Below are 26861 nucleotides of genomic sequence, written 5' to 3'. Positions count from 1 at the left end.
TTAAGCAACAAAATCATGTTTTCAGCTATATTTGAAAGCCAGAGTTGATTATTTTCAGAGCAAATAATTAGATGTCCCTCCTCAGTCCATCATCAGTTTATCAGTCTAATTAATATCTTCCTTCCCAAAAGGAGGTGTGTTGTCTTATAAGAGGTGTTAAATATACAAATAGGGGCTTTTATTAAGTCAACGTTATTATTTTGCTTTCAAATTATTTCCTATTCCTAGAAATTTAAATTCAGTCATTTGAATTCTGTGTCATGATGAAAGACATTTAACTGAGCTTAAGCTTAAAAGAACCAAGCTCCTTTCATCTCCTCATTGATCTTGGACTTGAATTCCCTCCCACCATGTCCATTCCACATAGTGCAGGATCATTTCTTCGATGGGGAGGATGGAGACAAATAGACTTGGGTGGCCACTTCTTCTACTAGTGATCTACTTCATTTTCATTCTTCTTCTCACTTTCTCATTCAGACCTTTGGCCTTCTCTAGCACATCCAAATGTTTTGTGCCATTTTTACACCTGTCTTGTATCATGATGTTTCTTCTGCTCACATTTCTTCCCTTGTAACTAGACCTCTGCATACTCTAAAAAGCAGATTTTTTTTCAGTTGTAATTCTGCCTCTTCAAATTTCTCTGTAGTCATAATAACGCCTATCTTGCCAAAAGGCCATGCAGCTAAAACCTTGTGCCAAATAATATATCTTGTTCCCAAAAGCTGCTTTTCTTTGACAGCTGGTAGGAACATTGGTTATTCATAACCACAGAAATCATGATGCCTCTGGATGATTTGTCGCTTCTTCCCCAAGTTGTGGATATGATTCAAAAAAAGGGGTTTCATTTTTACTTCCACATGACGAAGATAGTGGAGGAACATGGAGAGAAGCACTAGGCATCCAGAATGTTCTGTATTGTTCTACATTATTTTCTGATATCTCTATAATGTTTTGACTTTTAAGCCTTAGGTTTAAAAAAAATTATGAAAGAAAGAGCCAGCTTTGATTGTCCATGCTAAAACTGTTTTCAGTATATTCTAAAACTGTACTTTAAAATTGTCCCCACAACATTTTCTGACCTATGTAAAAGATATAGGTACTTTAATGAAATGTTTCTAGAAGACTGCATCTGAGTCAGTTTATGAGCTGAAGCCAAGGCTAACTCATTGCTTAGTGAATCTGTTTCCCTGGGATACTAATTAACTCCAAATATTGCATATAAATTAAGCCTGCAGCTATTGAAAGAAGGAACCTAGGGAAGAGGCAAAACTAAAAAGGTTTAGAAGAAAAGTACTGTTTTCTGATTAGAGAAAAAGACTTCTGGGGCACAAGAGGAATCCTTTTCTCTTCATCCCAGCATTCTACTCTTTACTAGATGTGTCCATCCTTTTCTCTTCCTTTTTTTCCTTTCTTCACTATGTAAGGTGTGATATATTAGACAGTCCACTAAGGGAAAGGTCTCTTCCCCCAGAAACCTGCTCTTCCTTGTCTCTTTAATAAGGAAGCTGTTCTCTTTAATAAGGATAGATGCTCTCTTAGCAGTGATTCAGAAGAATCATTCTCGTGTCCTACCAAGTTTGAGAACACAGCTAAGAGACAGTCTCATAGGACACAAGAATCATAGTTCCTCCCTGTAAATTCTGCTTCAGTGGGTTTGGGGCAGGACCTTGGAATCTGCATGTTTAATAAGTATCCCAGGTGATTCTTCTGAACCAGAGAGTTTGAGAAACACTGCCTCTCCCTCTGAGAATAAGATAAGTCCCTACCCCCTGGCGGTGGAACCCCTGCAGTTCTAGCAGGGTAAATTTGGTTCATCGGGGAAGGCATTAGCAACTGAAACTGCAGCGAACAGCCCCCTTTTCTGGACAGCTTTGTTCTCCTATTAAATGTTTTAAACTGTCATTAGAATAAAGGATTGACTTTTTATTTTTTTTAGTGTGCAAACATAAGCACACAAATTATTTATTTTAGGTAATCCTGCCCCTACCCACCCCCGATTCACTGCTCTTCATCTGGACAGGAGCACAAGCACTGGCCTGCATGGCCTCTGGTGGCAGCACCCCTAATCTCAGGTTTTGTTTAAATGTGACAACCTTTTCTGATCCTCTGAATAATCCAAGCCAATCACTGAAACCCATTGTTTCATAACTACTGGCAGAAAGGAAGATGGCCAAGTGAACACATGAGGTAGCCATTCCACAGGCCCTTCACTCAACCCATGTATTTAAAGGGGTTTGTACAGAAATCTACCATGATCTCAGTAATCTTTTTTCTTTAAACAGTCACCCATCCCAAAAAGGACTTCACAGACATTCTGCTTAGCCCTAAATGCACATAAATGTCAATTCCATAGCCCTCTGGAAAATTGAAAATATGTGTGTGTTATTTCTGACTTCATAATACTTTTTTTTTTCTGTGTAAGATTTTTATTGAAGACATGATTGTCACTATAAAATATGCCTAACTACAAGATGATATATAAAGCAAAATGTTGAAGAACTCTATTCTCTCAATTTTAAAAGAGGAGAATTTCCTGAAAACAAATATTTGAAGAAGATACTAGGACTTCACTCATTTCACACACTGGCATCATAAAAAAAATTACGATTAAATGGAAAACATTCTATTAGACAAAAGTACTTCCTAATACAAAGAACACAAACTGGGCTTTCTGAATCACCAGAAAGGTAAGGTGACATAAAAACAATGTGAAATTAAGAAAAAGTAAAAACTGTATTTCTGGATTTCTTTTTGTCACACTGCTATGCTTAGTCCAGGTAAATCTTCTACATGCATGCTTTTTGTGGCATCCAGTTGGTTCTATTCTTATACGAGTGTTGATAAAGAGGACACAGCTTCTGTGAAACAGCTTTCCTCCATCCCTTCAACTTGTAGACAGTGATGGAGAGGAGCCTTTTTCTTGCACAGCCTCACGAATTGCGCTCTCAGGTCCATGAAGGCAGGCCGCACACACGTCATTTGCTCAGGTTGACAGTGACCGGGAGTAGCCCGTGGGCGGCACTCAACAGAGACTCGTCTTCCAGCCTCCTTGGTTCCTGGAGACCAGTGGCAGAGAAGGTTTTAATCTTCGGATATTTCTGTGAAGATCTGAGATCTGTACATTTCCTGTAACCATGAGGGCACAGGCAAGGTAGAGACTGTGTTTGGGGACAGCCCGCATTAGCTGGTGATCTTTACTGAAGGCAGCTGAGAACATCTAATCCAACTTTCAAGGAGGAATGTTCACATGTGCCAGTGTATACAGAGGTGTTAGGCTTGACACCAGATAATGCAGTTGATGAAAAGGAACTAAATTCACGCTGATTTCATTTAGGTCCATTTTAAGGGACCCTTCAAACTTCACAGAGCTTCTCAGACTGAGCAGCAGTTTTGCCACAATGTTATTTATCACTTCGAATGGCTTCTGCCACTTTTTAAAGATCCCAGCGCTTGAAGTAACCACACTCGCTGGCTTTGTAGTTGTACCTGACTTCCCAGAATTCACCATAAGGTCGATTTTGCTAATGATGTCAAATAAGGATTGGTTGTCAAAGGGCAAAACACACGGTGTGCCTGCTTGCTAAGTTCCTTCATGGCCAAGATGCTATTATAAGACATCATCTTCACCTGAAGGATAAACTGAAGTCATGAACCTGTAAACTTCTGGGAATTCATCTTCAAGTACCTTTAAAAGAAATGTGCTGAGTTCAGATCCTATTCCTCCTCCCATGGAATGTATTATGAAAAAACATTGCAAAGAATCACGGTGCTCTGCTGACTTTCTGAGTTTCTCTAAAATCTGTTCTTGATAAAGACTGCCAAAAACTTTGTGACCCGCAGCCCAGTGATTCCCTGAGCCAGAAATGTCAGTGGTGAGCTGCTTGCTATCAAATACATCTCTGAGTGGTCCCTGCAGAATTTCATTTACCTCCCCTTCCTCCATGTCAGGCAAGACAGCTCGTGCTTTTAAAGAACAAATTCTCCCCTTGGAAATACTTCCACTATCACCAACCACCCTGGTGTCCACATTTCTAAAGAAGCTGCTTATTGCCTCGTCATAAATTCCTTTCCTGGACCACCACTGACTGAGCCTTCTTGTGGCGCGGCAGGCCCAGCCCTGGGGAGCCCACGCCCAGCTCCACAGACCAGGCCTGGACTCCAACAACATCTCTGATGGAGAGCAATTGTCCTACTTTTAAGGTTCAACCTATTAGCTATGGTCTAGTTTAAAGTACAGATTGAGTAGCCCAGGCATTATTAGCCATTAGTACCACCCATGTGTTGATGAATTAAGTGGCCTATTGTGTGTTTTCTGTGAATAGCCTATAAGAATACTAAGACAGCAAAACCCCATAATGCCCACCTCCTCCTCACCTTAGGAACACTTGCAGCAAGCAACTGCTTTCAGAAAACACAAGTGTATTTTATGCAATAATAGTATGTCTTTTTTTTTTAATTAAGGTATCATTGATATACAATCTTATGAAGGTTTTACATGAGCAAAATTGTGGTTTCAACATTTACCCATATTATCAAGTCCCCCACACGCCCCATTGCAATCACTGTCCATCAGTGTAGTAAGATGCTATAGAGTTGCTACTTGTCTTCTCTCTGCTATAATGCCTTCCCCGTGACCCCCCTACATTATGTGTACTGATCATAATGCCCCTTAATCCCCTTCTCCCTCCCTCCTCACCCACCCTCTCCACCCCTCCCCTTAGGTAACTGCTAGTCTCTTCTTGGAGTCTCTGAGTCTGCTGCTGTTTTGTTCCTTCAGTTTTGCTTTGTTGTTATACTCCACAAATAAGTGAAATCATTTGGTACTTGTCTTTCTCTGCCTGGTTTATTTCACTCAGCATAATACCCTGTAGCTCCATCCATGTTGTTGCAAATGGTAGGACTTGTTTTCTTCTTACAGCTGAATAATATTCCATTGTGTATATGTACCACTTCTTTATACATTCATCTACTGATGCACACTTAGGTTGCTTCCGTATCTTGACTACTGTAAACAGTGCTGCAATAAACATAGGGGTGCATCTGTCTTTTTCAAACTGGAGGGCTGCATTCTTAGGGTAAATTCCTAGAAGTGGAATTCCTGAGTCAAATGGTATTTCTATTTTGAGCATTTTGAGGAACCTCCATACTGCTTTCCACATGGTTGAACTAATTTACATTCCCACCAGCAGTGTAGGAGCGTTCCCCTTTCTCCATATCCTCACCAGCATTTGTTGTTCCTTCTCTTTTGGATGTTGGCCATCCTAACTGGTGTGAGGTGATATGTCATTGTGGTTTTAATTTGCATTTCCCTGATAATTAACAACGTGGAGCATCTTTTCGTGTGCCTGTTGGCCATCTGACTTTCTTCTTGGGAGAAATGTCTGTTCATATCCTCCACCTATTTTTTGTGTTTTGGGTGTTGAAGCATGTGAGCTCTTTATATATTTTGGATGTTAACCCCTTGTTGGATGTCGTTTACAATTATATTCTCCCATACTGTAGGATGCCTTTTGTTCTGCTGATGGTGTCCTTGTTGTACAAAAGCTTTTCAGCTTGATGTAGTCCCATTCATTCACTTCTGCTTTTGTTTCCCTTGCCTGAGGAAATGTGTTCAGGAAAAAATTGCTCATGTATATATTCAAGAGATTTTTGCCTATGTTTCTTCTATGTGTTTTACGGTTTCATGACTTACATTCAGGTCTTTGATCAATTTTGAGTTTACTTTTGTGTATGGGGTTAGACAATAATCCGGTTTCATTCTCTTACATGCAGCTGTCCAGTTTTGCCAGCACCAGTTGTTGAAGAGGCTGTCATTTTCCCATTGTATGTCTGTGGCTCCTTTATCATATATTAACACATATATAACTTTATCATATATGTGTTGGTTTACATCTGGGCTCTCTGTTATGTTCCACTGATCTGTGGGTCTGTTCTTGTGCCAATACTAAATTGTTTTGTTTACTGTGGCTTTTTAGTAGAGCTTGAAGTTAGGGAGTGTAATCCCACCAGCTTTGTTCTTCCTTCTCAGGATTGCTTTGGCTATTCAGGGTCTTTTTTGGTTCCATATGAATTTTAGAACTATTTGTTCTAGTTTGTTGAAGAACGCTGTTGTATTTTGATAGGAATTGCATTGAATCTGTAGATTGCTTTAGGCAGAATGGCCATTTTGACAGTATAAATTCTTCCTATCCATGAACATGAGAAGTAGTTCCATTTATTGGTGTCTTCTTTAATTCCTTCAAGATTGTCTTGTAGTTTTCAGGGTATAGGTCTTTCACCTCCTTGGTTAGCTTTATTCCTATGTATTTTATTCTTTTTGATGCAACTGTATATGGAATTGTTTTCCTGATTTCTCTTTCTGCTAGTTCATCATTAGTATATAGGAATGCAATAGATTTCTGTGAATTAATTTGTATCCTGCAACTTTGCTGAATTCAGTTATTATTTCTAGTAGTTTTGGGGAGGATTCTTTAGGTTTTTTTTATGTAAAATATCATGTCATCTGCAAACAGTGACAGTTTAACTTCTTCCTTACTAATCTGGATGCCTTTTATTTCTTTGTATTGTCTGATTTGCCATGGCTAGTACCTATAGTCCTATGTTAAATAAAAGTGGTAAGAGTGGGTATCCTTGTCTTACTCCAAATCTTAGAGGAAAGCTTTCAGCTTCTCACTGTTAAGTATGATGTTGGCTGTGGGTTTATTATATATGGCCTTTATTATGTTGAGGCACTTGCCCTCTATACCCATTTCATTAAGAGTTTTTATCATGAATGCATGTTGAATTTTGTAAAATGTTTTTCAGCATCTATTGAGATGATCATGTGATTTTTGTCCTCCTTTTTGTGGATGTGGTGTATGATGTTGATGGATTTTCTAATATTGTACCATCCTTGCATCCCTTGAATAAATCCTACTTGATCATAATGGATGATCTTTTTGATGTATTTTTTAACTCAGTTTGCTAATATTCTGTTGAGGATTTTTGCATCTATGTTCATAAGGGATATTGGTCTGTAATTTACTTTTTTTGTGGTGTTTTTTCCTGGTTTTGGTATCAGAGTGAGCCTGGCCTCATAAAATGAGTTTGGAAGTATTACCTCTTGTACTTTTTGGAAAACTTCAAGGAAGATGGGTATTAGGTCTTCTCTAAATGGTTAAATTCAGCAGTGAAGCCATCTGGTCCAGGAGTTTAGTTTTGTTCTGAGGTAGTTTTTTGATTACCATTTCAATTTCATTACTGGTAATTGGTCTGTTCAGATTTTCTGTTTCTTCCTGGGTCAGTCTTGGAAGGTTGTATTTTTCTAGAAAGTTGTCCATTTCTTCTAGGTTATCCAATTTGTTGAAATATAATTTTTCATAGTATTCTCTAATAATACTTCTCATTTTTGTGGCATCATCCATAGTGATTCTTCCTTTCTCATTTCTGATTCTGTTTATGTGTGCACACTTTTTTTCTGGATAAGTCTGGCTAGTGGTTTATCCATTTTATTTTCTTGAAGAAACAGCTCCTGGTTTCATTGATTCTTTCTATTGTTTTATTCTTCTCAATTTCATTTATTTCTGCTCTGATCTTTATTATTATCCCTCCTTCTACTGATTTTGGGCCTCATTTGTACTTCTTTTTCTAGTTTCATTAATTGTGAATTTAGACTGTTCATTTGGGATTGTTTTTTCTTGAGGTAAGCCTGTATTGCAATATACTTTCCTCTTAAATCTGCCTTTCCTGCAACCCACAGGTTTTGAGGTGTTGAGTTGTTGCTTTCATTTGTCTCCACATATTGCTTGATCTCTGTTTTTATTTGGTCATTGATTGACTGATTATTTAGGAGCATGTTGTTAAGCCTTTATTTGTTTGTGGGCTTTTTGTGGTTTTTTTGCATAATTTATTTCTACTTCCATAGCTTTGTGGTCTGAGAAGCTGGTTGGCAAAATTTCAAATTTTTAAAATATATTAAGGCTCTTTTTGTGGCCCAGTATGTGATCTACTCTGGAAAATATTCCATGTACACTTGAGAAGAATGTGTATTCTCCTGCTTTTGGGTGGAGTGTTCAGTAGATGTCTGTTAGGTCCATCTGTTCTAATGTGTTGTTCCTTACTTATTTTCTGTCTGGTTGATCTGTGATCTGTCCTTTGGAGTGAGTAGAGTGTTGAAGTCTCCTAAAATGAATGAATTGCATTCTATTCCCCCCCTAATTCTGTTAGTATTTGTTTCACGTATGTAGATGTTCATATATATATGTGGGTGCACAGATATTTATAATGGTTATATCATCTTGTTGGACTAACCCCCTTATCATTATGTAATGTCCTTCTTTGTCTCTTGTTACTTTCTTTGTTTTGAAGTCTATTTTGTCTGATATAAATACTGCTACTTCTGCTTTTTTTCTTCCTATTATTTGCATGATAAACCTTTTTCCACTCTTTCAGTTTTAGTCTGTTTATGTGTTTGGATTTGAAGTGAGTCTCTTGAAGGCAGCATATTAATGGGTCTTGTTTTTTTGTCCATTCAGTAACTCTATGTCTTTTGATTGGTGCTTTCAGTCCATTTACATTTAGGGTGATTATCGATAGATACGTACTTATTGACATTACAGGCTTTAGATTTGTGGTTACCAAAGGTTCGAGTTTAGCTTCTTTATTATCTAACAGTCTGACTTAACTCACTTAGTACACTATTTCAAACACATTCTAAATGGATTTCTTTCTTCCTTCCTTTTATTCCTCCTCCATTCTTTATATATTAGGTATCATATTCTGTACTCTTTGTGCATTCCTTGACTGACTTTGTGGATAGCTGATTTAATTTTGCATTTGCTTAGTAATTAATTGGTCTATTTCCTTTACTGTGGTTTTATTTTCTCTTGTGACAGCTATTTAGACTGCATTTCCATCTATAGCAGTCCCTTTAATATACACTGAAGAGACAGCTTGTGGATGTTAAATTCTCTCAGCTTTTGCGTATCTGGAAATTGTTTAACCCCTGCTTCAAATTTAAATGATAATCTTTCCAGGTAGAGTATTCTTGGCTGGAGGCCCTTCTGTTTCATTGCATTGAATATATCATGCCACTCCCTTCTGTCTTGTAAGGTTTCTGCTGGAAAGTCTGATGATAGCCTGATGGGTTTTCTTTTGTATGTGGTATTTTTTTCTCTCTCTGGCTGCTTTTAATACTCTGTCCTTGTCCTTGATCTTTGCCATTTTAATTATTATGTGTCTTAGTGTTGTCTTCCTAGAGTCCCTTATGTTGGGAGATCTCTGCACTTCCATGCCCTCAGATACTATTTCCTTACCCAGAATGGGGAGATTTTGGCAATTATTTCCTCAAAGAAACTTTCTATCCCTTTTTCTCTCTTCTTCTTTTTCTGGTACCCTTATAATACAAATACTGTTCTGTTTAGATTGATCACACAGCTCTCTTATTATTTTTTCATTCCTAGTGATCCTTTTTTCTCTTTGTGCATCAGCTTCTTTGTTTTCCTGCTCTCTAATTTCTATTTCACTTACCATCTCCTCTACCTCATCTAATCAACTTTTAAATCCCTCCATTATATGTTTAATTTCAAATACTATATTTTTCTAAGTTTCTGTCTCTTTCTTGACACCCTTCCTGAGATCATGAATAGTTTTCTGTAGCTCTGTGAGCATGTCTATGATTTTTATTTTGAAATCTTTATCAGAAATATTGGTGATTTCAGTTTCACTTAGCCCCTCTTGCTGGCATTTGAATTTTTATTTGTACAAAATATTTTTGCTGTTTCATTCTAGTAATTCCTATGGAATAATAAATTTGTATAGGTGGCACCCTCTAGTGCCCAGAAGCTCTACTCTCTGGAGCTGCCTGGCACCTGGAGCAATGGCAGGGGTTGCAGGCGCATAGCACCAGGGCCTGCTGGAGGAAAAAGCTGTTTCCTGCTTTCTGGCTACAGTACCTTCCTCCACTGCCAAGTCCAGTGGGCTGTGCACAAGCTGGAAGTAGCTTCTGCATTATTCCTCTGTAGCTGCCCTAGGCAGAGCTGCCCTCTGGCTGGCCTGGTGCAATGGTGGGGGCAGCAGGTGTGCGGACCAGTACCTGCCTGGAAGAAGGAGCAGCAGGCTGCATATTGCAGTGGGGGGGCCTCAGGACTTTGTTGCCAACCAGAGGTATGGAGCATCTGAAGCCCCTGAAAGTTCCCAACCTACTGGGCTGAGTGTGCTGGGATGATTTTGTCCAACTGTCCTTTCTCCTGAGCAGCAAGCTCTGTGTAATCTTTGCCTCTTTAGCACCCCTCTTGCTGTTGGGAATTCTTTCAAACTCCCTGCCTTATTTTTGTCCCAGAGTGGCAGGTTGTGCATACCTGTTCTCCACAAGCAGCTGGAATCTCAGTCTCTCTGAGTATTCTGCCTGTCTTTGCTTTCCAACCCCACTAGTCTCTAGAGCACCATGTAGTGTGGGTTCATGCTCTTGGAGTGGATCTCCAAGGCTGGGTATTTAGCAGTCCTGGGCTTCTACTCCCTCCCTGCTCTGTTTCTCTTCCTCCCACCTATGAGCTGGTGGGGGGAGGGGGGACTTGGGTCCCACCAGATCATGGTTTGCTACTTTTCCCTTTTCTGTGAGGTCTTCTCTTTTCTCCAGATGTAGGCCATCTGTTCTGCAGTCTTTGGGTTGCTCTTTCAGGATTAATTGCATTTGCTGTATTTTCATATTATATGTGATTTGGGGAGGAAGTGTCTACCTCACTTCTCACGCCACATCTTTTTCCCCTGCCTATCAGTATGTCTTTGTAATTGAAATTACAAATTACTTATGAGTGTCATGGCTCTGAACCCTTTTTTTAAAACCTAAATTTGAGCTTATTTGTCAATTGCTGACTTCTATTCAAATGTGCAGAAATTTTCAATTCTCTTGATCAATTTCATATATCTCCTTTCATCTCTTGACAAAAAGAATCAATTATTTGATGAAAACATTTGGTAAGCCATTTGTCATTCAAGAACTGAGTCTAGAAATGTTTTTCTATTAGTTCCCTAGAGGCGATACTTAAATTTATGTGATTGTAAATGAAATGGTTGAGGTGGGGGAGGAAAAGAACTTGTGGGAGTAAGAGAAATTAGTAAGTCATTGTTCATTTAACAAAGACAGAAACTCATGAAATGTTCCTTAGCGAGGAGCTATTTCTTTAGAACTTTGATTTTAAAGAGGAGCTGACATGTCACTGCTTCCTCCAAAGTATGTGGAAAGGGCACTGAACCAGAGACAAGAGGACGGTTGTGAGTCCAAGTAGGTTCTAGTGTTAGTTCTGATTCTTCTGGGTATGACTTCAGATGATTATTTCACTTCTCTGCTTCAGTTCTGTCTTCAGCCAAATGGGAGAATGAAAACATACGTTCTATCTCACACAGTAGTGATGAGGAATGACTGTGCAACTTGCCCAATTACAGTCAAGCAGGCTCTAGTGAACATAAGTTCCCCATTGTGCAAAGCACTATGGACAGTGCTATTATTACCTTTATTCTTCCATGCAAATGAGTTAAGTCTTAACCAAAAAACTTGACTTACTCGAAGTCCCAGATTTGAAAGAGAGGGGTAAGGAATTACATTCCAAGGGAAATGAGAAATAATCTAACAGCCCAACACCCCTGAAGCAAGGTGTCCTGAGAACGGCTGGTGTTTTATAAGCTCCATGTGGGCTAGGACACAGCCACTGAGCCTGCTTATACCACAGAGCCAAATATGATTGGCAGCCCAATCATTTTATGGCCAAGCCCACAGATATAGAAAGCAATGCTCTGAATAGTTCAGAATAGTGGCCACACAAGCACAGAGCCAAATGGCACAGTTCAATACTCTGAGACCTTACCTACCCTCAGTATCTTCTTGGTTTCTTCCTTGTTTCTTCTTGACAAAGTCAAATGATACACAAAAAGAGCATCTCTTAACAATACAACATGTAAGAATCTAATGATAGGTCTGTTTGACTCAATTACACTGTTTAAGAAAGCAAGCGCACATTAGAACTGAGAGTCAGTTTAATGTATTATTTCTGGTGCTTTTTTTTTCCTTGTCAAGAATGAAAATAAAAAAGGTGGAAAATAATAAAACTGGGAGACTTAAGTACAGAATGCAATTACATACAAATCTACACATGTTCCTAATGGGCTGAGAGATTTTCTTGATGAAAGGGATTTCATTCCAAGTTGCTGCTAGTTTTGATGCAAATGTAGTATGTACTATGGCCTACAAGCCTTCGGCTTCAGGAAGGTACAATGCAGTCATCATTCTCTGTTAAGTTATTCTCTGTTAAGATTTCTATTTCACAGTCCAGCGTGCCTCGGTAGCAATAATTGTTAAACACAGTGCCGGTAATCCAAACCAAGGAAAAGTCCCCATGGAAAAATACAAAATATTCACCTAACCTAGCAACTCCTACTGAACAATATGAATGCTATATATTTATGAGCTGTAGGCCATGGTTGTGGAAAATTCACTACAGAATAAAAACAGACACTACATATTACATGTAGTATACAGCATGCCTTTTCTGCTCAGTACAAGAAAAATCTACTACCCAGCAGATAACAAGACTGATGGCCTTACAGCAGCAGCAATGTGGCTGGACATTGTTTATTGGGGGGATCCCACAAATAAAAAATAAAATAATACATCATTGAATATTCCAATTAAACTCCAGTCCAATTCAAAATTCATCTTCAGAGCTGTCAGCTAAGAGCATTACTCGATCTTGCATGCTGTTGAATTCTCTCTGCTGGAGGAAGAAAACAGAAAAGCATTAAAGTCCTTCTGCCACAGAGAGAAGCTGAGAAACAGGCCCCTTTAAAAGACACACTAAGCGTGAAGCAGAGGCTGCAGCTGCAGCAGCTAATCTGAGCCTCCCGCATGTCAATGCAGCTCATGCATCATTAAGCCCCATGTGCTTTATTAAGCAAATTAGAAAAGCAAAGAATGTTCTGAAACCCCTTAGGTTTTACTGTTGTTGGTTCCATACCTTTCTTTTATGTCTTTTGAAGCCATTTCTCCTTCGACGATTCATAACCTTAACGCTGTAGAGTGCTGCCAGAATGAACAAGGCTCCGGCTGTCCCAACCCCCACGGGCACCAGCATCCCAGACAGATAGCCGGCCTGCGCACAGGGGAAAACGTGTCAGGGTGCAGCCCGGACCGCTGCCCGCGCTTCTCATTGCGGCTGCATGGCAGAAGGTGCTTAGAGACTTTGAAGTTTTCTATCTGCTGTGCTATAAAATAGCACCTAGAATAAAGTTACTTTCAAGGGAGAAGAAAACAGAGAAGGAGGTATGGCTATTTGGGGGCATATCAAATGCTTAGAAGTATTGAAACAAATCAGCCAGAGAACGGGACACCTCTGGACACTTTTTTACACACTTCTGTCAAGATCAGATTTCTGTGACGAAAATATAATCTGTATGAAAGATGAATGAAGTAAGCTTCTGAGAATGCCAGGACTGTAAAATGCTATAAATTGGAACAATCAGCCTGAGTGGAGCTCCAAGGGGTCTGAAGCGCCCTCTGGAATACTGTTTCTCGGAGGGCAGGAGCACGGCCTTGACCTTGGTGGTCGGCTCTCTCACAGGCTTAACAGCATTACCTTGAGAAAGAAAAGAGGTATGTGTTTGTGAGTGAGTGAAAGATGAGGGCTTCTGGAAACAACAGGGAAGAGAAGTTCCTACAAAAGAAACAGGAAGGATGCTAGATGTTGGAGCACAGGCAGAAAAGACTAGGACAGGGAGAGAGTGTGCATGCAAGGTGGACGGATTCATTTACATGAAAGGAAAAGTCTGCCCCGTGGATAAGGCCAAAGTTGGGGATCAGGATGAAATTCTGAGTATCCCCAGATCCAAAGAAAGGAAGTGACAGGGAAGGGTACAAAGATCACTGCCAACAACACTGGCACCTCCAAAAGAGCCTGTATCAAGCCCATGTGCATTTGATACACGGTGCCAATGTCCCCAGGGTGTCACTATGGACACCTTGGTCCTAAAAGAGCAGTATGATCACACATCCCTGGGCTTGTGTAGTGGCTCAGGACCTACCCAAGTTCAGGTAAGGCTATCATACTAACAGTTCACAGGGGAATGTGACACTGGTTTGCCTTCTGAAAAGGTCCCTTCTGGAAGCCCACCTGGACAATAATACATGAACAATTAAAAAATTTTAAAACTATAACAATTACATTAAAAGGTATGGCAGTGGGGTAGGAGGGAACCCATGCCTCTTCATTTGTTTAACCTGTTCTAAAATTTCTGATACAACAAATTGTATCTAGCATCTTTCAGAATGAGCCAAAAATGGAGAATAAAAGTTTTCTAAAACATACAGGCTGTGATGTTTTCCCAACATTTTCCAACATTTCTAATCAAAGGAATAGATGAGATATCACAAAACTCAGCACCCTCTCCTTGGATATAGCCCGCCCGCTCAATGGTTCTGTTTTCCAGAGTCTTGTGTTAGAGCAGAAAATGGAAATTTTTCCATTAATTTGAGAACCATTGGACTGTTCATCAGCATACTAACTGTTTTCCCCCAAAAAACAAAGCCTAGTCATTTTCAACAAATATGCTTTGCAAAAACCCAGACTTTTTCTAAAGTTCTTCCAGATCTACTTAAGGCTTATAAAACTCTGTAATTTTCCATGTGGGAAAATTCCAGACAAAAGTGAAGTTTTGGTACTCTCACCTGAACTGTAAATAATTTTTTTAAATGACCATTCCCAGTGCATGGAAACATATGTAAATATTGAAATAAGATCAACTTTAAACCCAGTAGATTAGACTTCACAAAGCTGTACATTCAAAGGATAGTATTTGAGCTTTTGGAAGCTCAGCCTGATCAACCTCTGTGTGGGTCTCCTCATGCTGTGCAACTTAACCTCACACCAGTAACATAGATTTCCAGAATACGTCACTTTTTCCACATTTCTTATTTACACATTTAGATTTCTGTTCCTAGAACTTTAAATCAAGTATATTTCATAAAAATTCAGGTACTCTTCCTCTTTTTGTTCCTGTGTGTGTATGTGCGTGTGTGTGGCATCTGCCTGTACTCTGAAATTACAAGTAAAATTGCAAGTCAGGAACTAAGCAACCTATCCTCTTCAAATATAATTTAAACATTCCTTTTTCAAAACTGACTAACTGAAAATAAGCTCTTCTTTTATAACTGCCCATGACTTGCTTCCTGCAGAAATGAAAACAAGATGTATATACATATTTTTTAAGTTATAAATTCTGCCTAGTACCTTTTCTTTGTTCAAATTTATCAGATGTACATGTACCTCCACATATAACACCCTGAGGACAATACACACTATGTATATTCCAACCAAGAATGTACAAGAGAATGTTTAATAAGCCTAAAATGAAAAATATTCTATTTCTTTTTTAAAAAGGACTATTTTCTTTAAAAATGTCAGTGTCATGTAAAGATGGCTATAAAAATGTTCCAGATTATAGGAAACTAAAGAATCAAGATAACTAAAGGTGTTACATCATCTTAGACTAGATTCTGCACTAGGAGAAAAATGCTTTTATAAAGAACATTTTGAATTTGTTGAAAAAACTGAAATATGGATGCCAGATTCAATGAGAGTACTATATCAGTGTTAAAGGTACCCAAGTTGATAACTGTACTATGTTTGCTAACAGAATATTCCTGTTCATAGGAAATATACACTGAAATATCTGGAGTAAAAGCACCATGATATATGCCACTTTTCCTCAAATGGTTCATAAAAAAGAGGCAGAGACAGAGAGACCATATTAGCAAATGGGGTAAAATGTTAAAAACTACTGCTACTGGCTAAAGGTATAGGGATGTTCTTTGAAAGTCTTACTCTTGTCTCTTTTCTGTAAATTTGAAAATTACTGACAAATAAATAGTTATATATATTTTTTTAATAGATTGTAAGCCAAAAATTTTAAACCAATTTTAAGCCAAAATGTGTTTCATTTGTGTTTGTTGTTGTTTTGTTTTACATTTAGGAGAAAGGTATTCTTCCTTCTTAGGATAATGTATTTGTTCAGAAACATCTGTTTGCAAGAAAGCTATAAGGAAACCAAATGATACACTGTACTGCCTAAAGTCTGCTGAATTAAGTCTGTACCCTGTGATTTCTACACTACAGTGATTCTCAAACTTGAGCTCCTATCAGAATCACCTGCAAGACTTGTTGAAACAGACTGTTGGCCCTGTTCCCAGTTTCTGACTTGGTGGGTGCAGGGTGGGGCCCAAATATTTGCATCTCTAATGAGCCCCCAGGTGGCTGATGCTGTTGGTCCTGACAGGACATGAAAATCACTGCTTTGAAGTACAGTCTGGGTCTTCTACTTTGTGGATCATTTTTCTAAAACTAGAAGAAATAGAATGCTCTTGGTGACGTAAGAGCAGGGCTGGTCTTTATTACACAACTAAAATTGCTATGCCTCTTCAGTTTTGAGAAGAGATTTAGATGTTGAAAAGATGTATCAATAGGTAGCCAAGTTGGGATTTGCCTAACAAGCATTACTAGCTTAGACATTGAACCAGGAAGAGAGGTAATGATGGAATGAGTTCAGGGACTGTCCCTCAAGATCCATTCACCCCTTCTTCTAGAGCAATAGAACCTCCCACTTGGACTGGGCACAGCATAATGCCTCCTTACCTTCTGTGCAGCGGGATGTGACCCTGTGATTAGTCTCACTGAGGAGGTGATACATTAGGGGTACATGCAACTTCCAGGACATGATCTTTGAGAGCAGAGCCTTTACCCCCACCCTTTAAGAATGACCGAGTGCCTTTATTCTCCCTTCTAAGAGGGGAAGGGTACCTTAGCCTCCCTTGTTCCTCCATCCTCTGGCTAGAACATGGACCTAGCTAAGTTGGAACTGCCATCTAGGGCCACAAGGTCACAAAGAGAAGGAACCCGAACTCCTGTCACTCCGTGGGTCCCCGTTAACACTCGACTGCTGCCTCCAGATTCATACATGAGACACAAACTTCTAACTAATACAGAAAGACTAAGTGACAATAACAAAAGGAGTAATTCAGGACTTTTCAGAACCCCACTATTTCTAGAGCCCAGCTAACTAACAGGAAAGCCAATATTGCCAACAATTAAACAAAGCTAAATGAGATGTCTTTGTTGGGCTGAAAAGCCAGTTAATTATGCAGTTAATTTTTCAGTTCTAAGGGATTCTGTGACTTTCATCAAAAAGATAACAGTTTTACTTTCAAATAGTTTCTGAAGATAATGACTAACAAGACTTTTATAGATGATAGCTAGCTAGTTTGATAGATAGATGATAGATAGATAGATAGATAGATAGATAAGATAGATTAAGAGAGAGGGAGGCAGTTATACATATATATATATGCACACACACACGTGTGTGTATACAAAAGAGTGTACATATCAAGTAAGAATATAATATCTTGCTCATGGGGTGGAGGGGATATGGGTAGGATTATAGTGAGCTCCTCCAAGAAAGGGTCAAAATACGAAGACAGAAGTCATTAAATAAGTCAACCACAGTTGAAGTCTCAACTATTTTTCTTCCAATTTGTTTTTAAGTAAGACAAACTGAAGAAATACTAGAGAAGAAAATGAAGAGAGGCCTGGGAAAACTTCAGAATAATTCATAAAACTAAGGGTCATAAATAAAATTATTTCTTTTGGTGAAAAGGAGCAGGGAAAAGGTGCCAGGGCTTTGAAACAAGATAAGGAAGGGTCCACGTGAACAGAAAATATAGCCTTTCTATAAAGCTATGCAGACTTTTAAACAGAGAGACAAAGCTATATACACATACAGGTAAGAAATTCTGCAATATCCAACTTCAAAACAGGCTACATGACAAAATTTATTTTTTTAAGTATATTTCCTGCCCATTTTTTTTACTAGGATATTTTCTATGGAAACGGTATGTGGATTCCTAGATTAACCTACCAAACCTGATGTACTTTTCCCTGCACATTTTCCCCTGAGGAATAAAAAGAAGCATTACCTATGTTAATGTGTCCATTTCTAACCTTCTAAGCTTTTCTTAACCCAAATCTTTCTCAGTCCATCTGATCATACCTCCCTTAAACATCTGGACCCATTACAGATACATAAATGGTGTCCACTGACCTCAACAGGCTTAACATTTTTCAACATCATTTTTAATATGTGTGAACACAAAATAGTGTCATTCTCAAAAACGATTTATGCTAAATTTCACTGAGAGGCAGAAAAATAATAGTATGGAGAATTAATATAATTATATAATATTGCAAATGGACATCTTCTTTAATACTTAACATTAAGTTGCACCAAAGTAAATACTGATCATTAAAACATGGGGAAAATTAACCCCAAATAATAAAAAGATATGGGATACCTTCAACAGAAGTACATTCTGAGAGTGACAATTTAGAGGTAACTCGATATTTGGCAATTAAAATGATTTCCATTAAATAAGCCCCCAGTTAAATCTGAGCTGGATTATAGTAATGGGATCTGACACAAGCTACAGCAAGGAATTAAGGATTCCATCAATATTTTTATGAGTAATTTCAGTTTAAAATGACAAGGTAACCAAAAATGACAACTTGGAGAGTGTTGAAAAATCAAGAGGAAATGAAAAATATGAACCTAGATCTACAGAAGTTAATATTGTCACAGATGTAGATGGCAGAATTAATGCAAGAGAGAAAAATATTTTTCTATTGTTGGCCATTCCAGGCAAGTCAGTTCATTATTACTTCATAAGCAGTGGTACTATGAGAGATTACATAAGAGTAGGTATATGGACAGAGCTCAAGGGTCAGGGATTTTTCCCACCCACCCATTCTCCCCCGTCAGTATGGTTAAAGGATGCCCTTTCCATTGCAAACTATTTTTTTCATTGCAAACCTTTATTCTTAAATGAAATCCATCAATTTTTGCCCTCAGGTCCAAAGGATCAATGCCTTCCAAAACCCAAAGTATTTCTTCCTCATACAGGAAGATTAGGCTTCAAAGAGCCTTGCACTGCAACAAGAAATGCCAAATGGAATGGCATTACTCTCCTGAAATTCCCGAAAGGAAACTCTACTCTGATATGTCAAGGATATTAATAAATTGAGCACAGCAGACATTGCCTTCATAAGAATGAATGGTGCTCCAAAGAATAAGGTGACCTTTGTGTTATTCAAGAACGGAACTTAAAGGGAGACCTTCTTTCTTGCTGGACACCTGGGAGTGTCCCTGTATCTGCATAGATTACCAGAACCAGAATGTTGAATTAAAGCTCCATTACTCTGACGATCTTCTATTTGACAAAGCATAGCCTTTTAAGAGAAATCCAAAGGAAGAAAATGCTTCTCTTACCTTGTCTTTTAGTTTTTCCATCCAGCTTCTCACTAGGGAAAACAAGAGAATAAAATGTAAATAGCCATCTTTTTACTTTTAGTTCATTGAGTTAAATTAGATAACTTATATTTCATGGTATTGAGCTAATATTTATACAATGGTTTTGTTACATGAAAATACACTAAAAGGGTCAACAGTATTAATATGACAGTGAGTCTTGTTTTTATTTCACTTATTTAAAAATGCAACAGAGAGCACAAACATATCCCTCAAATCATCATTAAATGAATAGAGAATATTTTTGTTCGCTAAATGCATTTTTAACTATTACTGATTTTTTTGAAGGTTGGGGGAGATCTGGATAGGACAGAGGAAATAACCTTTAAAATATCAAGCTCATTTCTTATCTGCTATTTTCTCCTTAGCTTTATTTCTCATCTTTCTCAGTTTTTAAGCTCAATGGAAATTCTGCATTTGAATTAAATTCAGAGTAGAGTAAGGTAGGAAGGGGCAATGAGCAGAGCTGCCCAGCACTGGCTCCAAAGATAAGCATTGCTTTCACATTTGAAGAAGAAAAATTTGACCAAAGGCAAGAACAAGAAATGTTTATGAAATATATATAGCTTGCAAACTGTACCATTACATCATAACATAACCACTGTGAAAAAAATAAAAGCGATAACCAAGCGATACTTATAAAAGCCAACTGGAAAGGACTACATCAACTGTGAAATGTTATATAAGCCCTTACTACCACCATTTGGAAATACATGTGCCAAGAGTAGAAGGAAGCATCAATCAAAAGAACATGCATTAGAATGGCCATGTTAAGGGTGATTTGAAGTTAGCAGTGGGGTTTTTTATCCTTAACTGCCATGTCAAGTTATAACAGTACTTCATCACTGAATAAAAAGTAATTTTTAAAAAGCATCAAAAGGGGGGGGGGGGAGGCAAATATTATCCAACACAAGAAATTATAAAAATAATCTTCCTTCAATTTCCTTTCCTTTCTGGGAGCTTCATCAGATAGGAAATGATGGACACAGAATGGCAGACCCAGAAATGGCTCCCAAAAGATTATAGACAAAGGGTTGCCAAATAGTAAATATTTTAGGCTTCGCAGGCCATACACTATCTGTCACGCCTACTCAGCTCTGCTGCTGCAGTGAGAAAACAGCCACTGACGGTACATAAATAAATGGGTTTGGCTATGTCCCAGTGAATGTCACTTATGGACACAGACATTTGCAGTTCATGAAACTTTCATACATCACAAATATCTTGAAAAAATTTTTTTTCAATCATATTAAAATGTCAAAACATTCTTTACTCACAGGTCATACAAAAACACATAGCAGGCCAGATTTGGCCCAAGGGTCACAGTTTGCTGACCCTTGGCATAGGCATACTTTATCCAAGCAGTTGGAGTCTCCATTTACAATCTGACTTGAGTAATAATATATCTGACAGTAGTGATGACAGCTAATGTGTATTTACAGCTTTACCCTTACCAAACAGGGTCACATGGATTGCATCATTTGATCAGCAAACCAATGGCAAATATGAGAATCAGGTCAGAATATGCTCAGGGAAGGAGACTCAGAGAAGCTAAGAGACTTGCCCATGGTTAACCAGGGAGTAAAGACCACTGCTGCCACCACATCTGACTTAACAACTCAGAGGAAAAGGACTTCCCAACTACCCATTCCTTTAGTGAAACCACCACTCTTCTTCTCTCCCTCAGGTTGCAAATGTGGAGATGTCTTTGGCTCTTCTACCACCTTCAGTCCCCAGCTTCCATCTCTCATGTCAAGATCGTGGCAAGACCCCTCAGGTTTGTCCTTCCCTCACTGCTCATCCTGTCACAACTGGGATTCAGACAAAGATAGTAGTGGTCCATCAGGATCAGATCAGTCTTGGACGGTCCAAAGAAGGGGCTGGATCCTCAGGAATGACACTCGAGGTTAGTGATTCCAGGAGTGGTTCATGGGGAAATGAGGTCAGCCTCTGATTCACTGAATGACTCTGAGGAGATTAGTGAACCTCTGGTTCCCTCAGTTTCCTCAGATGTAAAGTGAAGATGGTAACACCTGTCTTGCAAGATCGCTGTGAAGATTAGAAATAACGTGTGCAAAGTGTCTAGCACAGTACTTGGTGTAGAGAAACTAGAAAACAAAAATAAGACATCTGAGATGACAAGGGAGAAAGAAGGACAAGGAAAAATGTGAGTATTGTGTTAACATGTCTCAACTAACCCCAAGGCAAAATTAAATTCAAGCAACAGAATGCTTCCAATTCATTCAATTGCTCAGCAAATATTTATTATGCACATTGTGTTGGCCAGGCATTGTGCTCTACACTGGGGTCAGTACAAGGTATGCAGACTTAATTCCAGAGAGAAGAGGATTAGGCCAGCCAGTCTATGAGAAGTGGATTACAAGCAGCAATATGGGACTGAGAGAGTAAGGGACAGAGGAGGAAAGCCAGTTACTGGGTCATAAGGCAGAGCTCCAACCTCTGAACCAAAATGTTTGGAATCAGGGAATAGGCTGGGTATTATATAAAAAGCAAAGCAAAGACAGGTAAGAACAGGAATGCTGATGTAAGCACCCCATGGAGGAGGCAAGCAGGGCCAGCTGAGTCCTTGTGGAGCCAGAGAAAGGTAGCTCAGAAAAGAGGAAAAGGGGATAGAGCCAGGGTCTGAGCCACTAATAGGCTTTTGAACTATAAGAAATTCATTGCCAAGTGTCTGTCAATGATGGGTGGATAAAGAAGATGTGGTACATATATACAACAATATTACTCAGCCATAAAAAAGAACAAAATCTTGTCATTTGTGACAATATGGATGGACCTAGAGGATATTATGGTAAGTGAAATAAAAAAAATCTTTCTGAGAAAGATGAGCACTATATGGTTTCACTTACATGTGGCATCTGAACGACAAAACAAATGAACAAACAAACAAAACAGAAAAAGACTCATAAACATGGAAAACTCATAAACCATAAGGCTTGGGGGGATAGATGAAATAGGTGAAGGGGATAAAGAGGTACAAACTTTTAATTATAAAATAATTTAATCACAAGGATACAGTATAGCATACACTTACAAGATAAGTGTAGCAGAGGGAATATGGCTCATAATAGTGTAATATATTTTTATGGTATCAGGTGTTAACTACACTTATTGTGGTGAGTATTCAGTAATGTTTATAATTGATTAATAACTACTGTTCATATGAAATTAATATAATATTGTATGCAAACCATATTTCACTTTTTTAAAAAAGTAGCTGAACTGGAATTTGAACCCAGGCCCTATGGCAAAAGCATATGCCTGTAGATCACTTTGGGGAGAGATGTGGGTAGGTGAGCCAGGGTGACCATATCAGAGCCCTCAGTAGGGATTTTCCAAGTTTGGGAGATGAGGACATACTCAAATTAGGGTGGGGTGTGTACCAGCACACCTGTCTGTTATTCTGGCCCCCCTTTTCTCTACCTTCTCTTCCCTGTCTTCTCCCTCTGACAGATATCCTCCTCTCTGCCTCTGTGTGTGCCTCCTGCCAGTTCTGTCTCTTATGCTGTGTCTCTGTATATAACAGTGTGGTTTGTGTCTCTTTCTCTTCCTCCCTCTTTCTCTCGGACCGTGTGTGTCTATATGACTCTGCTGCTCTCTCTGTATCCATCTTTTTCTTCCTCTCCCCCACCCCACCCTGTATGTGTGTGTTAACTCTTTGTATGAGAATAAACTAGATCTCTTAGTTCCCTCTTTGCCTGAGGATTCTTCCAACTCGGTCCTGTGTGCCAGAGTTGCTCTCCTTTGGAGAACAGGAGCCCTGAGTGGCAGAAATCCCAAGATGAAAATTAAAACTCAGAATGTGCAATGCTGAAGTTATTGAGTATGAGATCAGAGTACATGGTAACATTAAGAAAAAAAATAAAATAGAGAAAGCAGCAGCAGATTCCTAGGGAGATGATAATGAGTTTTGTTCCGGATATGTGGAGTTTAAAGTATCTACACAATATTCTTGGGGATGTTTCTGCTGGCAGTTTTAAAACTGGAAATGGAGAAATCTGGGCTGAAGACCAAGGTTTGGGACTCACCAGCATACGGATGGAAGCTGAAGTGTGAAGAGTGGATAAGATAGATCACCCTAGAGTACAGAGCATGTATTAGGGTTCTCCAGAGAAACAGACCAATAGGAGATACATATTTAAAGAGAGTTATTATAAGGAACTGGCTCATGTGATTATGGAGGCCGACAAGTCCTAAGATCTGCAGGGCGAGTCGGCAGCTGGAGCCCCAGAAGAGCTGATGGGATAGTTCCAGTCTGAAAGGAAGAACTGATGTTTCAGTTAGAGACCAAAGGCAGGAAAAAAAACAATGTCCTGGCTCTAAGGAGACATCAGAATCAGGCAGAAGGAACTCTCTCTTACTCAGTGGATGGTCAGCCCTTTTGCTGTATTCAAGCCTTCAACTGATTGGATAAGGGCCATTCACATTGGTGAGGACAATCAGCTTTACTCAGTCTACTGATCCAAATGTTAATCTCACCCAGAAACACCCTCACGGACACACCACAAAAATGTTTGACATAATGTCTGGGCAGCACATGGCCCAGTTAAGTTGACATAAAGTTAACCATGACAGAGTAAGAATGCACAATACCAAGGTCATAATCCCAAGAAACTCCAATGTTTAAAGGCCAGGCAGAAGAGAAGGGGCCAGGAGAAGAGACAGTGAAGGAATGTTCAGAGGGGCTCAGAAACTTGGACTTTTCATATGAAACAACCCAAAAGAGCTAGTTCCAAGTGTTTATGAGGACACTTGTCACCTTGCCCTGACTATCCCCTTTGTCTAGACACGGCCAGCTCCACTGGTGCCCTGGCCCACTGCAGAGGCGCCCTGCAGACCCCTCCTCCCCTGCAGGCCTGAGGGCGTCCTCCAGCTGCAGGAGGCTGTGCGCAGCTGGCCAGGAGCACCAAGGAAATATTGCTCTAGTAGCCATCCTCAATCACTGGGGGCCATTGATTGGTGGGTATGTTAGTTCCCTATAGCTACTATCACAAATTTCATGGCTTAAAACAACCCAAATTTGTTGTGTATTTCTGGAGGTCAGAGGTCCAAAATCAGTCTCAGGGACTAAAGCCCAGGTGTCAGCAGGGCTGGTTCCTTCTGGAGGTTCATGGGGAGAGCAAGTTTTCTTGCCTCTTCCAGCTTCCAGAGGCTCATGGTCTCTTCCTCCATCCTTAAGGCCAACATGATGCCTCTTGAAATCCCTCTCTTTCAGCTCTGCTTCCTATTCATATTTTCTCCTCTGGCTCTGACCCTCCTATTCTCTCTTATAAGGGCCTTTGCAATAATCTCCCCACCTCCAGGTCCTTCTTTCATTCAATCACGTCTGCAAAGTACTCTTTGTAACACAGCCACAGGTCTGGGGATTAGGATGTGGACATTTTGTGGGGGACACACTTCTGCCTCCCACGTCGGATAAATTTTCCAGTTTTCCTCACCCCTGAGATGTGCTCCACACAGGTTCCCAGAGAGTCCCCCGCAGCAAGGAGCCCCAGCACTGACCCACTCACGCACACTCCCTTCACTGACTGCACATGCCCTTGTCGCTCTTCCTCATGTTTCCCAGGGTCACTTCCCAAATAAACTCTTTGCACCCCAGTCTGGACTAAGGGTCTGCTTTTAGAGAGAACTCAAACTAAGACACTAATCTAATTCTGCCACCACATAGACAGGCTTGCCCTTTGCCACACAACTTTTATTTGCATTGTACATTAAAACAAACTCTTACAATGAAAAGAAATAAGGAACAAAGGAGAAAAGCAAGCTGGCCAAGTTCAAGGCAGATGCCATTTCCATTGATCTGAATCAATTTTAATTGAAGGACTTCAGGCTCCCTGAATGCATAAAATATACCCTTTCCATATAGCAACATGTGAGATGTACTTCATAGCTATTTAGCTCAGGTTCAATTTTGAAAGGGTTATAAATACAGTCTCCTTTATAATCAAATCTTCAACATAATTTACATCTTCCAATAATGTGGGAGACTTGATTTTTATCTTGTTAATGAAAAAAGAATGTATGTTCCACCTAAATGAAAAATGAAATGTCAGAGTCCTTTGTTCAAAGCATATGTAACAAAATTTCAATTACAGTGTTTCTACAGTGTCAGGAAATTAATAGCGACCAGCTCTTTTTTCTTCCTTAATACTTAACCATGAGTGCCTCTTGTAGCTCACAGACACAGCTTTTTTCTAACATACATAACACATTTAAGGATTACAAAAATTATCATTTTAAATATTGTCTTCATATTTTTTAAAGAACCTTGAATTTTGCCAGCTACAGACTACTCTCTAATGATACTAAATTTACCTGCTTTAAAAATCACATAGAAACCCTATCTATAATAATTTGCTCTTCACATAATTACAGAACAGCAAGATTCAGATGAACAGAATGACATACTTCTTTGCATAGGGCTAAGTGAGCAGGAATCATGCATCCAAGAAGCAATTAATTCTGTAGGCTCCGCATTGATATTTACAGAGAAGGGCACAAAGAGGCCAAAAACCCTATCTCTACTTTCAAGTAATCTTAAGAATGTCTTTAGTTAACTGCATGCTTAGGCATGACACTAGATACCTAAGGGAAGATGCAAAGAGAATGTCTTGTAATCAACTGCCCATCTTGCTGGGGTCATTCACTAATGCTAACCATACTGATCACCTACAAACTGTATGATTACCAACTCTTGTGATGAGAAAGCCATTATGAACTTCAACCCTATGGAAATACATGACGAATTGATGAGGAAGAAAGTATCCCTTCGTGTGTTCTTCTTTCTCATACCCTCCCCAAAAGGGAAGCACGATACACACCATTGCTCACTGGGGGAGAAAACAACTTGTCCCTCTGACTGAGGGGGGAGATCACTGTGCTTTGCCTAAGACACCCTGGAAAGTTCTCCTCGGCACTTTCCACACTCAGGGGACCTGAAAAATTCTACCAACTCACCCATGTAGGTCTCTCTTCACATTTGCATTAGCTGATTTTCAATCCACTGGTGAAAAAGAAAATAGTTTGGTCTTCATACCTTACTTTTTATAGGAGGTTAACTGCTGTCTGAAGTGCAGTATCATCAGGCTTCCAGTGTAAAGTAATGTTTGCATGTGTTGCTGACCAGATCCACTGAATCTAAAATTTGCCACCTCAAGGTATATGTGAGGCTTCAGCAACTGTAAAGTCTACCAGCCCTACCTGCAGTCCCCCCAGTTTTATGCAAAGTGGCAGACCACTTTAGCTTCGACACAAGGTCCCCACACACCCCTTTCCTTTATATAAATTTTGGGGCTTCCCACTGACAAAATCCATGGCTTGATCATAGGGTGAGGCCAAGAAAAGACCAGCTAGTGGCCAGGTAAAGCTGAAATCTCATGTTTGCTGATGGCCCTTATCTAAACTTTCTGGCATGACTCAACTGAATCAACACTAAGCTTCCACTTCCCTAGTGCTGAGGC

General features: G+C 39.4%; 1 protein-coding gene and 1 pseudogene across 7 annotated transcripts in view; both read right to left on the bottom strand.

The window, feature by feature from the left end:
* Positions 1–2754: 2754 nt before the first annotated feature.
* Positions 2755–4168, bottom strand: LOC118927909 (tubulin epsilon chain-like; annotated as a pseudogene).
* A 7830-nt stretch (positions 4169–11998) lies between these two features.
* ARMH4 (armadillo like helical domain containing 4) overlaps positions 11999–26861 on the bottom strand; it is a 155103-nt gene continuing 140240 nt past the window's right edge. For all 7 annotated transcript variants that reach the window (XM_036918854.2, XM_036918845.2, XM_036918869.2 and 4 more), the window contains 3 exons: positions 19342–19373; positions 12987–13121; positions 11999–12746 (listed from right to left, as the gene is read on the bottom strand). In XM_036918854.2, coding sequence (XP_036774749.2) covers positions 12678–12746; positions 12987–13121; positions 19342–19373 — 236 coding nt within the window. In that variant the 3' untranslated portion in view covers positions 11999–12677. The remainder of the gene's footprint in view (positions 12747–12986; positions 13122–19341; positions 19374–26861) is intronic.

Source organism: Manis pentadactyla, chromosome 11, assembly GCF_030020395.1.
Source record: "Manis pentadactyla isolate mManPen7 chromosome 11, mManPen7.hap1, whole genome shotgun sequence".
In the NCBI taxonomy this organism is placed as follows: domain Eukaryota; kingdom Metazoa; phylum Chordata; class Mammalia; order Pholidota; family Manidae; genus Manis; species Manis pentadactyla.
The sequence above is the reverse complement of the archived record's forward strand: the minus strand, read 5'-3'. Positions and strand labels throughout refer to the sequence as shown.